Genomic DNA, 14296 nt, shown 5'->3' on the forward strand with positions numbered 1-14296 from the left:
TGGATAGATGCGGCTAAGCCTCTGCCCTGCAGTCAGTTATGGCAGGAAACAATATATCAGACTGACCCACAACTGCAACCAAAAGTACCCAAAGAACTTGTGACATTTTGAGGAATTTAAACTCTAATCTTCTCTGCCATCAATGACACTTCAGAGGATAAGAGGATCTAGATCAGGTTTCATATCTCCTGGCTATGAGATGCCACAGCAGCTTGGAAGAGGTTGGATTTCAGAGGTCTTCTGCAGTCACCTTAGCATCAGTATGGCCCAGTGCCGAACACATCTGTTGCTGTCAATGGACCCACGGGCTGGACTGGCTCCTGACAGAAGTCAGGGGGGTGGTGGGATGGGAGTAAAGAGGGGTGGAGAGGTAACAGGGGAGTTGGGGGGTTGGATCTGATGCTCGAGGCATGTGCAGCTTGGACATCTGTCCCTCTCTCCTACCCCCACCAGCTAACATCCCTACAAATACACACTATAGTGTGCACACACACACACACAGCGACCTGCTGCCTTCAATGTTCCATCATCCCAAACCCCGATAGGATCAAAGAGGCCTCTCCAGACATAATGAGTCCAGTGTGAGCTCAGGGCAGAAGCCCAGACTGATATTGCCTTGGGGACAGTGGGAAATCAACACTGCTTGTACGCCATAGTCACTTTTTTCGGTCTCTTTCGGCTTTTGTTTGCGGTGGAATTAGCATGTGCGTGTTTGTCATCATCTAGACGTTCATTTAGATGCTGTCTCTGCTGCTTAGCCATCACCTGAGTCCTGTTAGAACACAACAGCTGGGATCTCTCGCTCTCTCTGTCTCTTCCTTTCACAGCTGATTGATGAAAAGCATCTGGATCCACTGATGTGGTGACTATGCACGAAAAATAATTTCCTCCATGTGTGAGTAATGCTCTGATCCACCAGGCTGACGTTAATATTCAGGTACTGTCACAGCTTAATGGCTAAAAGTATATTAAACAGGACAAACAAAAGTGAAAATATTATATATATATAATATTATATATAACACCACTATATATTAGTGGTGGGTCGTTATCAGCGTTAACGTGCTGCGTTAACGTAAGACTCTTATCGGGCGATAAAAAAAATATTGCCGTTAATCTATTCTCAAAGTTGGGTTGGGAGCTGGGTCCATATTAAACAAGCTATGATGACTTTCACCTTGATATTTTATATAACCAACTGGCTGAGGCCAGCCTAAAAAGATGCTCAGGACAGTGGACGGGCCACTGCTGCGCATCGTCACGAAAGCTTATCTTTTTCACGTGTTTTTAAGCCTTACCGCTTATCGATTTAAACATTAAAGCATCCCAAAAACAAGACGCGGAAAAGCTGAACAGAGTAGCTTGTTACTCGCGCGCTGTGTTCGGTGCACACGAGCGACACTGAACCAAGCTCTCTTCTGCGAAGTTCTCCTCGAAGTCCATCCTGCACCTGAACGAACAAATACAAATCGCAGTTTGAACAAACAAAAAGATATAAAAGAGCCCAATTCAGTACTCGCGGTGTTCTGGTGTTCAGGGCTCACGCAGAGAAAGGCGTCTCAAAACACTTAAACATCGAATTTGCTTATTTTTGCTCGTGCCGACAAATACATACAAAATATGTCAAAATATCCACCTTGGAAATTATGCTCGAAAAAACTGTCAGTTATTTCTTAAGTGAAAGTAAACAATTGAGGAAAAAAATAGGATGTGTATTATATTGGATGCGTTCATCGTCTCTTAAAGTGACCGCGCCTAAGTTAGCTACTGGCTGCTGTAATGTTAATCCAAGAAAATGAAAATGAAAATCACTCACTGCTCTTGACTGAATTACTTTGTAGTTTTAACAGTCAAACCAAAAATTATTCAGACACCAGATATAATTTTTTATATATATAGCAAAACTGTAATAATGTGAGAAATGTTGAAGGTGTCTGAATAAATGTAGGTTTGATTGTATATTTAATTTTTACATTGAAGACTATCCAGTGCTATTTTATATATAATTATTTGGTTTCTGTACCTTGACACCTAAAAACTTGAAAAAAAACTTAAACATTGTGTAAATAGCACAAATAAATAAACATAAACGAACATACAAATTAAACAATTTCAAACAGGGCCCACTGGTACCACCTTCACTGGGGCCCCGCTGACCCCAGCTACGGCCCTGCTCACGCCTGTTTCACACATACTCCGTCTGCAGTGTGTATGCAGTCCATGTGCGTATGTGGTGCAGCACGGACTCAATGTGCTTTCACACAGGGCGCGTTTGCAGTCCGCTACTCGGTACGTAAACGATCGCTGCACTGCTGCAGACGCAATGCTCCTGGAACGCAACTGGAATCCATTAACATGGGTGCGTAAAAAAAATATGCAACGCATACGCACTGCAGACGGATTATGTGTGAAACAGGCGCAAGGTTGTTTGCACCTCATGCAATGTGGAATTAGTTTACAGCTTTTTCAAGCACTTTGTGATGCATTTTGGAAACAGGAGATGAGCCCCTTTCTAATGCACCACCTAGCTTGATAAACCCCTTCTCAAAGACTTACTGTTTGTCAATTTTATTTGGGTAACACACATATTCTGAATGCCTTCATCAGAATTCAAATGAGCCATTTTAATCTAGATTAATCTAGATTAATTTCAAGAACACAGTGAGATTAATCTAGATTTAAAAAATGTATCTATGCCCACCACTAATATATATATATATATATATATATATATATATATACATATATATATATATATATATATACTGTATATAGCAATAATAAATAGCAATTGCTATATTTGCTACAAACCACACAAAAAATGGAAATAACTAAAATACCATTTAAAATATCTGCAACTAAATAAATAAGTAAATAGCATTTTGTAATATCTGCTATAAAAAGATACAAAAACAAGTAAATACGTAAGAAAGAGAAAAACATTCTAAATCAAATAAATGTTTGTAATGTAGCAATCTTTTGATTGCATGTTCTGGGACACAAGTCATCTTTACAATGCTCGTTAACCCTACGGCGGCAGACACCATGTCAAGAAATAACAGTGATATTTCATATTTTTTACGACCCAAAAGTGCTCCCCAGCAAACCTATCCAGCCTGATGAAATGATATGCATTCTATATGAGGGACGGGAAGAATGAGCTACGGAGAGATGTATGAGACGTGCTGCAAAGGTACATCATTTCAAGGCTCTTAACTGCCCATAAACAGGCCCGTCTGGTCTTCCCCGAAACCTTTTAGCCCTCAACATGTCAGGGGAACAAATTGAAGTTATAAATGAGTATTCTTTATGGGCAAGGCCACATGTGCAGTGCTGGAGGTGGGTGTCATTATCCAGGAAAAAAAAGGAGGAAGAGGAGGCGTTTGACCGACGGTGGGATCCAGAGGCACAGAGCCAGAGGAATCGACTCTAACCTCCACCCCATTCACTGTTAATCACTGTCCCACCAGCAGCTGCCTTAAGCAGCCCATGCTAGCTACATCAGAGTACGCCAGCCTCATTTAAATGACAGAGAGATGGTGTTTTATACAGAGGAGACTAATGGAGAGACGGTCATCAGGGAGGGAAACAATCTAGTCATTTCAAATGTGCACTCAGACTGCATAAAGATTCAGTAAATGGTTTTGTGAGCATATTCCAATGTGTCACGTGTATCACATAATCTTTCTTCTGAATAATGTTTAGAGATGTGTTCATGTCTAAACCCTTCAGAGCTCTCTATATTAAGTTCAAAAGATTCAGCTCTATCTATAAGTTAATCGCAGACTCTCGTCTGATAATAGATGAGATCTTTAAAGGGGTACTTTGCCTAAAAAAAAAAAAATTGCCATTTCACCCTCATGTCATTTCAAACTATGTTTATATGTATATGTATATAGTATGTATGTATGTATGTATATATATATATATATATATATATATATATATATATATATATATAATTGACAGAAATCAATTTGCCTGCCAATCACATTTGCAATGCATTATGGGTAAGTTTCAGTTGCTTACATCATTATGTTTTTGTGATGGAATCTAGACTTCAACAACACTTCATCTCATCCTTTTCAGCTCTTCAACAAAACATTTGTTAGCACGTCCCAATTTCATAGTATTATGAAGTGTTTCGCAACAACTGAAGCTATAAAACCACTTCAATCAAGTGTTTTGTAGGGAAAACTGCTTCTCTGTGGGTGGCTGACTGTCCAACACATTCACCCTACTGTAAACTCATCATTATTCAGTGCTTGGGTGTATTGCACGTGTAAACCGTTACCAGCCTCTGCGCTGCTGGACACAACGCTGGCCCACAAAATGCCTGACTGGAGAACAAAAGTAGAGGAGATAGGGGGGTGAGGGATGAGAGGATCTCTGTATTGATGGCACATCCAGGAAGAATGCCCCAGGCATCCCCCCATAGCTGGTCTTTTTGTATGCAAATACCAACAACAATAAATCCATTAGTGATGTGGTCAAATCTGGAGCGTGTGGCTGACCACGGTGGAGGCTAATAGAGACATGGTCTTTGGAAAGAAAGAGGATTACTTTAATCTAGTGGTGGTCTGCACTTCTCAAGCTTAATGAGAGGACAGGACCCAACTCTATGTCTTTGTCCATCATCGCCCCCCTTTTCGCTAATGAACTGTCCCCCAATAGTGATCCACAACCATCTGGGGAAACTGAAATGTCCAACTGTCCAAAATGAACCAGCAGGTGATCTGGGACTTATTTTGCTTTTTTGTTTGTTGTTGCTGATATGCCATATATTAAAATAATTTTGTATTATTTTGTATGTCCATGTATACATTTTCTTTTCTTTTTTTTTCTTTTGCAAGACTGCAGCTGTTGTGCTGTTGCTGGGAGCTCTGGAAAAAAATATAATTTTATTTGTTAAACACAGCCAGTTCTTGCCTGAGGATGGCTTGAGGTAGGAAAGCTGATGCAAAATAAATTTATTGATTTTAGGAGAGGTACTTCCTACAGGAATGTGCATACAACAAAAGATTAACCAATGTAATACACAGAGAAACACAAATTTGGACTTGACGCTGCTTTTGAAGGAGTTGAACGGAATGAAACCGGCATCAGATATACTGTCAAAAGCTTTCAAGTTGTTGTACAAAAACAAGTGAAGAGCTTGTAAATGCAATTCAACAATCATGAGAACAATGTCTGAAATAATCAATGTGCCCCCAGCAAAGATGTTACTTCTTTAATGGATTCTCAACAGACTGCAGAAATCGAATGGAGTACAGGAGCTGTATGAGGCAAGTACAGCGCTCTTTTACCACTCCACACGGGGTACTGAAATCATAAGAGGAGACAGTGCTCAAACTCAACGGAGCAGTCAAATTCTGAGCGCGCTCTGCATGATGCGTCAGTGCATATCAGCGGGACAGGTCTCAGGATAAGGCTTGACATTGAAGCCTTTCCTTGCAGGGGTTTGGGGAAGGATTCTTGTTCAGCCGAAACCCTCTGATCCTTTAAGGTGAGCCTGTCTGCTAAAAGGAGCTAGGGAGAGCATTATAAGCTTTTGAAACAGATGTCACAAACGTGTGCAGGCTTTTTTTTTATTAGATTTGTTGACACTGCTTGAAGAAACTGAACTGTCATCATTTGTTCCGGAATCAGTTTTTGTTCAAAAGACCGTAATTTTAAAATTTACAGAAAAAGACCTGGCCTGGATTTGTCTTACTCTAAGGGACCAAAACCAGTAAAAGGAAGTAAAGGCCAACGGAAATGTAACAGCTTAAGCAAGTATTGCTTTTGCTGGCAGTGTGTGTTTCTATGCTCTCCTACCTACTAAATACAGTCCAATATCCTGGCCCACTACTCTCTCCCATCTCTCTGATGCCAGCTGGCAATGCCAACGAGAGAGAGGCAATCAATCATCCCAGGGCTGGTGCCTGCACAAACTCTCGGGGTATATGGATTGCACAGCCACATATGCAGCGGAAGGAAAATAATTTAGCATTCCGACGACCGGTTCCCATCAATCACAGCACTTAAACAGGCTTACTAACTTCATTTTAAGCTTAAATGTTGTTTCCCCACTCTAAAGATCTGAGGTGTTTTAAAAATAAGGCTAAAGTTCAGATATGGATAATAGTTATTTAAAAATATATATATGCCGTCCTACAGGAAGCCCTTAAAGTCACCTTGCAATGTAGTATGCCAGTAAAATGGACAATTACAATTTTATGATCTCTGTTAGGAAAATGAATAGATGCAATTAAACAGTCCCTATGGTGGTCAGGCTCTCCCAAAGTCAACAACAAAGATTACACATTCATTTAACCACAACCACAGAGTGAAACGACTGTTTCATGAGGGACACGAGTACGCAAAAAGGGCAAATTAAATGTTATAAACCGGAAAGTTCAGAATGTATATGCAACTATTATTATCATTATAAACTATATTACTTGGCAGAAGAATTACTTATTGTGATTACTTATTATCTATTATTATTATTGAATTGTATTTAGATGTAATAACAGGCTTAATTATTATTATTATTATTGCTGTTTTTTATTATTACAGTATATTTAGATTAGATTTATTTAGATGATGATGATTAAACATACTACTAATAAATCTAACTACTAATTCTACATTCAATTTCAAACCAAGTAAACTGAGGTGTAACTACAGAGAGACAAATGAGAGTTGTTGATGTTTCAGAGTTGGTGCTAATGATTGAAAGTGGATGGAGGCTTCCTAGGGTGTCAGAGGTGGGCTGCATTGTCCCCTGTGTCCTGTTTGCTCTGGTCATAACCCTGACTATACAAAAGCACACAGCTGCACCCCTGCTTATCAAGTTGAGTGGGGGTTTAGTCTAAACTCATCCTTACACCACCTGTTGATCATTCAGCTAAACAGTCTCTCTCTTTCTCTCATTTCCTTTAATATTTTCCTCTCATTTTTTCTTTATGTCCGCACGCAGTTTATTATGACTATCTTTACTGCATATCTCTCTTTCTCTCCCTCCGAGATGGCCTTGTGTTCATATGTCTGATCGGTGTTCCTCCAGGCTGACTTTAAAACATTCATTAGGTAGTGAGAGAGTTAAATAGCCAGGGGACAGAAGGCCTGTCTCGCCCCGTGTCCGAATGACCCCACCCTGTCAGAAGTCTCCCTGACCCCTGGAGTTCGACAGGCTAAGTGATCTCATTATATCTGCAGGGACACACACGCAGCCACATGGGCATCTGGACAGACCGGGTCGGCTTTGCTGGTTAATATGTATTTGTTGGAAAAATGCATTTGCAGCTTGGCACCTCTTTGGCAAATTCAGGAAGATTAATAGCTCACATATTCACAACGAAGGCTCTGAAATAATAAATCTACTTTGTGGATGCATCTCATCAAAGTCTGAATGACGTTTTAGCAGCTTTGCGGGACTGAAATTGTCTTCTGAGTCAAGATGAAACGGGAAGTTGGATCACAGAAATCTGATTTATGTGGGGTGTGTAGATGCATTAGAGCTGCAGTAAAAGACTGCTCAAATCTAATTAAAAACCTTTATAAGGTTTTTTTATTTTTTTAAGATGCTCTTTTCTGCTGGTTTCTTTATTGGTTTATACTGAGGAGTTTCGAAATCTTAACTGCTCCAGGCCACCCTTCAGCACCTACACGGGTCTAGAGCCAAGGGAATAAAGATAATAGCACAGAGGGCAGGCAGCCCAGAGGGGGACAGCATGCCCTGCTGAACATAAGAAACTATTACTTTAGTTTTGTGCTGGACTGAGGAGCTTCACGTAAATAGGCTTATCTGTAAGGATGTCTCCAGCTTAAACCCTAGAGATGCAGAGTGACCCATAAGCAAACCCTTCCATCACCAGCAGAATGGCCCGACTGACCTTACTGGTATTTTTAATATTGTCATATTACTTTTACAATATATTCAATCAATTAATAATTTAATTAATTATAATTGAATGGTTATTCATCTATAATTATTATTATTTGATACAATATATCAAAATATTGTTAAATTAAAAAAATAAATTATCAGATAATATATTTATATAAGCATTTCTATATAAATTAGTGTCATCAATCTATTAAAATAATTAACTAATTAACTAAAAAAAAAATTCTGAAATTAATCGTGATTATGCCCATCTAAAATTAAAGTTTTTAAATATACTTTTATATTGAAATAATTTCACATTCAATTTTCAAATTAATTTACAAACAACATATAGAAGTATGTAAAGTAAAGTATTTACTATATTACCAAAGACTAGCCGTTAACGATCTGCTAGTCTGCTAGACACTAAATTCTAAACTAACTTCAGATGAATCCTTAAAACTAAAAATTGTTTTAGTTGATTAATAGTTGATTGATTTTCTCTCTTTTTTCTTTAATTCTTGATGAACAGACATCACAGCAGCTGGTTATTAGGTTGTTCTGGCTGCTATTTCTTTAAGAGCTGCCTCTGCTGAATGTGACGCAGATCTGACACACATTGTATTTTCTCTCAACTCTCTTTACCTTTTCTGACCCATTTCAAGTCTTAAAGTCTCTACTAATGAACTGACAAGCTGAATCAGGTGTGTTAAATGTTTTGAACATTTTGCACCCGTTGAAACATATTGGGTTTGATGTGTTCATAAAGACATTCTGTGACTGAATAAATGCTCTTCTTTCCAATAAAAAAAGAGACAGATGTAGCCGTTATGAGTGAGGTGGTCAACCCTAGGCTTCGCCCCTGCGTTAATGGCATTAAATAATAACACACAAAACTGAAAAAAAATTATAGCGTGCGTTAACACACTAATTTTGACATCACTAATTTAAAGGGGGCATATGATGACCAAATTTTATCTTTTTACTCTTTACAGTGTTACAAGTGTTATCAAGCTCTCGGTGCATGAAAAAGGTCTTTAAAGTTGCAAAGACTAAAGTCTCAATTCCAAAGAGATATTCAGTATCAAAATTAAGACTCTGCCATGCCCCCCTAAACCAGATCATTCAAACATGCCCCCACGTCTATATAACTATGTGGATTTGCGTAATGCCGCTCAAATGTTCACGCAATGAAAGAAGACGTGGTTTCAGTAACCGCAGTTAGTATTGAAGCAGTCATGTCAGGGAGATGCTGTGTGTATCTAGGCGAAAGCAAAAGCCCTTTATTTGGCCTTCTGAAAGTAGATGCATTTAGGAACCTTTAAAATTACTTACAACAGAACAGCAACGCATTTTATGGACAACTGTTTCGTGAACCTAGGAAAGGAGGTAATTCTGACTTTGTATGTTTTGTTAATAGTTTAAGTATTTGCTATTTAATGTTCAAAAGTGAAGTTTTGAACTTCAGCTTCATCACTGTGTCTGTCATGCTACTCTGTTCCCCTTTTGGGCTTGAACTGACGGTAAAACTAAGGACATTATTAACTGCCTTTACGTTTATTTTGAAAGATGAAGATCACGATTATGGAAAGGGGCATTACCGACAAATTCTTGCGGTGTTCGGCCAATCACAATGCACTGGGTCAGTTGGCCAATCAATAGAGACTGCGCTTGTTGGAAAGAGGGACTTGGTAGAAAACAATGCATTTGAGAGAGGCGGGGCATAGAGGACCTACAATAATCTACAGTATTTGAAAAATGTCAACATATTCTGTTACACCAAATACACAAAAATAATGAAAAAAAAAGCATCATATGACCCATTTAAATCTAAAATAGCAAAACCATACTTTTAATAAATATTCAGTATATTATTAACTAACTATATATAAATAAATAAAGTTAGCTAAATATAAACTTGGGGGAAACAAGGAAGGCATTAAATAGAATAGTTTTTGCTGTGCTGTCGAGAATCATGAAATTTCGACTAGGTTGATGACATCACGACAATCTTAGTTACAATTCAGACCAAATTGGCTGCTGACCTGTGTTTTTGCAGTACAACAGGTTTTGGAACCCTCCCCATAAGTGAAAAGTGTGAAAGTTTCCCGCTTCTCACAGCTAATCAAAACAGAGAACAAGAGTATCATATTTTCCTTTCACCTGTTCATTCCCAACATTCCACAGAACAGCTGCTGTTCCGTCTTCACCTGTTCTCCTGGAAACCAGTCCTGACCACCCCAAAACAACTTTCATTAGAAGCTCCAAATGGCGGATGTTTACCCATAAGCCATGCAAAAGTATAAAGAGGAGCGACACCAAATGCTGAGCATCATTTAAAAAGTAATAAACCACAAACCACAGATGAACTATCACAGATCCATTCCCTTTCATCTATCATTTAACGTGTGAGAGTTCTGTCACTGTAAATCATCCCAGCTCCGGCTTCATCATCTGAGTAATGCAACCGTGCCTACATAACTCATCACCTCAACCATAAATACTGCCTTCAAAAGCAGCATATATAAACAGGCTGTTAAAACACTCTCTGGGAATTCAGTCCCTCCCACGCGTACCGGGCCAACAGCCTGTTTATTCTCACCAGAACATCTCACGTTTGACCGAAGATCTGTGCCCTCCTAATGTACGACATGCTGCCTGCTGGTGGCAGATCAACACGCCTGGCATATGGGTTCCCTCCTTCTCCTTTCTATTTATTTTTTTACCTTCCTTTCTTGCAATATATATACCTCACTCTGCCAAACCCCCAAAACCTGTGAACCACACAAGCTCTATTGCTGGCAAAAGACCCCTCATTCCCATCTCCCGCCAACCACCTGGCTGATGGATCCATGCCACGATGGAGAAAGATGATCACCACAATGCCCACACAGCTTATTCCTTCAAAATAAAGCTATTCTGAACTTTTTATGCATCAAAAGGATATCAAAGGAATAGATCAACCAAAAATTTTCATTTTGTCAACATTTACTCAATCCTCATGTTATTCCAACCGGTATGGCTTTTTTTCTACTGTGGAACACCAAAGAAGCCATTCTGAAAAACACTAGTTTTGAACCCAAATGGACAAAAACAGGTGAAAAATGTGTTAAACTATATTATTTTTGTTCCAAAGAAGTCAGGACTGAAACAACGAGTTGGGGTGTAAATGTGGGCTATCATATGTTTATGTACCGGTTATGACAATCAATGAACTAATTAGGGAAATTTCCATTAAGAAAATATATAATGAATATATCTCAAATTTTAGACTGACAACTGACTAAGCTATACTATCAATGTATATTTTATGTATATGATTTCTTTCTTGTTTTTGGCCAGCATTCCCTAAGAGGAAATGTCCCACTGTCGTCTCATAGCAGAACCAAACATATCATAACTAACGATATACTGTAGACCACCTGGATGATGGGGACACAGATAAAGGACAGGACAGACAGTTGGCAAGGATGTGCGGTTTAGGAATCTAGACCTAGAATCAACTCCTGTGGGGTTCTAGAACTATTTGTGTACCAGAATTCTTTCCACTGCGCACATTCAGTCTACAGTTAATGATAATGACAGTCTCGTTGGAGGAACATAGACTGCAAACGTTTCTGCTCAATGTGAGAAGAACTCATCCAAAAACCTTTCATTTGTAGAGGGCAAGCTCGGGAATTTCAGATGCTTGATTATGCGTTTAGCTTGTTTACGGTTCACTGAGGTAAAAACATATTTTTTAGATACCGCTGTAAAAGGAGTTACCAAGACATACAAATTTCCAAGCATTAAATTGAGTCTCTATCGTATTCTGGATGAAAACCACCATCTTTAATGCAACTTTGGAAAACTAATTTTCTTAGCAACAATAAAAAATGTTTTATTCAACAGACCATATGGTCTTTAACCCTCGTGGATCACGAACTTACAATGAACTTGGAGTTTTGAAACAGCACAGTCTTTTAGGCGTGGGATATCACTAATAAATGAATCTGAAATGTAGGTTAATGGTTTTGGTAACAGCATCTAACAATCAGTCCTATAACTGAATGGAGTTATTGTTCAAATCCAATCTGAAAACTCAAAAATATGTGATATGGAAATATGACTTTAAATGCTGATAAGAAAGAAGGAATAAAAATCTAACTGAAAAGAAATCCAAGCTGAAAACGCTGCTCGAGAATGAGAATAAATATCATCATGCAGCAAATAACCGTTATTTCCAGCTTTGGAGAGCTCCACCAACTTCAATTAATCCTGAAGACATCAAAAGTAACAGTTTCTTTTCTTTCCCTTTTAAATAAAGATATTGCAGCTCAACAGGGAGGTTCAGATCCTAATTAGATAGCAGAGTGTGAGTGAATTGTAAATGCTTTGGGGTTTGAAGCGTTTTGCAATAAGAATGCATTTAATAGACAGGATTTATGAGTTGCTGGAGACCGAATCTGCTTTCTGGCTTTGAATTGAGCAAGAATGGTGCTATTTTTTCTGAAGCGGTGCCAAAACATGGGGACTATTGCGTCTCGCTGATATCTCGGAGCAGATGGTGAAATGCTCGAGCAGGTGAAGGATCTGTCCTCTGACGACACCATTTAAGGTCTGCAGGCCACCTATAAATGATTCTGTATCAGAAAGCTCTAAGGTCACATGCCAAAAACATAATGTTGCGGTAGCATAATGAAATTGGCGATAATCTAATGACCGAAATCAAATAGTGCCATCAGCATTTAATTAGTGTGTATTGGATATGGGAAGCCCTGCTGTTAAAACCTGGAGCCATTCCATGAGAAACACTGAGATGCTGGTGGATTTTTTTTAAGCTAACATCTGTCACCTGGAAGCCGCCAGCATTCCGCTCCTCTCTTGGCTATTTCTGGGGTTGAATTTATCTTAAATACCAGCTATCATCCATCTACATTAATATCACAAATCAGATTACCTCCTCTAAAACTAACAATGACCTCAGTGCTTCACTCCACCAGGGACGATGGTTATGGGCCGCTGCAGCGAGTGGAAGACTAAACAAGATCAAGTGGAGATGGAGGAGAAGGGAAAAAGATGAGGAGAGCAGGACAAAATGGTAAAGCTTTATAGAGGCGGCGGAAAAAAGATGAGCACTGCGGAAATTTTCTGTTGGAGAGATTGAGGAAGAGAGCACGAGGCAAGGATCAGAGTACAAATGAACCGACTTACTTGCGACCTCCAAAGAGGCATTACGGCTGACGGCTTCGCCCAAGTAATTTCTCGCTACGCACACGTATACTCCTTCGTCAGGCTTGCTGCGTCTTCCGTGAACGATTCGGAGGAAGAAGAGGGAACCGCTGGGGAGGAGCATGCGATGGGAGCGTGGATCCTCACGGTCCGTTTCGACTCTCTCGCCATCTTTGTACCACTCCACCATAGGGGTCGGCCGACCTTCGGCCTTACAGTTCAATGTGGCGGGCTCGCCCTTGGAAACAATGAGGTCTGAGGGGTGTTCGACAATCCGTGGCGCGGCATCTTCCAACCTCGGCCGAGATCCTGTAAGAGAGAGAATCGATGGTCACTATTTGCATAACATGCAATTGAGAGAATTTGGTATAAAAAAAAAAAACTTAAATAACAGTGTCTTAAATGCGGTAACACTTTATTTTAAGGTGTCCTTGTTACATGTACTTACTATTACAATAACAGTCAATTACGCATTATTAAATGCAAGTAACCCTAAGCCAGACCACAACCATATACTAAGTACATGAAGTTAATTAATATTACTCAGAACTTAAATATATATTTACACTGTAACAAGGTCACCTTAAAATAAATTGTAACCCCAGATGCAAGTCAGTGCAACAAGCAATACAAGTACAGTTGTGAATCTTTTTGATTCATGATTCACTGCTTTCTAATTTGACAGTTTTTGCAAATTCAATATACAATTCAATTCAATTTTATTAACAGCAATTTCATTCAGCATTCTTTTATTTTATTTGTATGATTCTTTATATACTTCCTATCATCAAGTTCCATATAATTGTCAACTAGACATTAAACCAGTTTTGTGCTGTGATGTTCCATGCAAAATTGTTGCTTTGAGTCTGGACATGCCATGGTCGTCAGAATCTTCACACTGTATAAATACAGCTAGTTGATGACTAATAATCTGCCATAAACATTAAATTATTCCAAGCAAAGAGCAAAAATACTACACCAAAAAACAGCTCTCAGCCTAAATCCAGTTGGAGGTCAGCCAATAAGATGCACAGTCTTGAATGAAGCACCTGCTTTACCAATGCCATCTTTACAAGTTGATTATTCATGTCACTGGTAAAAAAGAAGGTAATACACAATTTCCGCCAACACTCGACTAGGTAAAATTAAGAAGTTATACATATGTATTGCTTATATGCATGTCATAAACTGGCAGTATGAAAATGACATGCT

General features: G+C 39.0%; 1 protein-coding gene across 7 annotated transcripts in view; it reads right to left on the reverse strand.

The window, feature by feature from the left end:
- LOC132127794 (roundabout homolog 2-like) overlaps positions 1 to 14296 on the reverse strand; it is a 135824-nt gene that overhangs the window by 49218 nt on the left and 72310 nt on the right. For all 7 annotated transcript variants that reach the window (XM_059539903.1, XM_059539901.1, XM_059539905.1 and 4 more), the window contains exon 2: positions 13067 to 13393. In XM_059539903.1, the coding sequence (XP_059395886.1) occupies positions 13067 to 13393 (327 nt within the window). The remainder of the gene's footprint in view (positions 1 to 13066; positions 13394 to 14296) is intronic.

This window comes from Carassius carassius, chromosome 45 (genome assembly GCF_963082965.1).
Source record: "Carassius carassius chromosome 45, fCarCar2.1, whole genome shotgun sequence".
Classification (NCBI taxonomy): domain Eukaryota; kingdom Metazoa; phylum Chordata; class Actinopteri; order Cypriniformes; family Cyprinidae; genus Carassius; species Carassius carassius.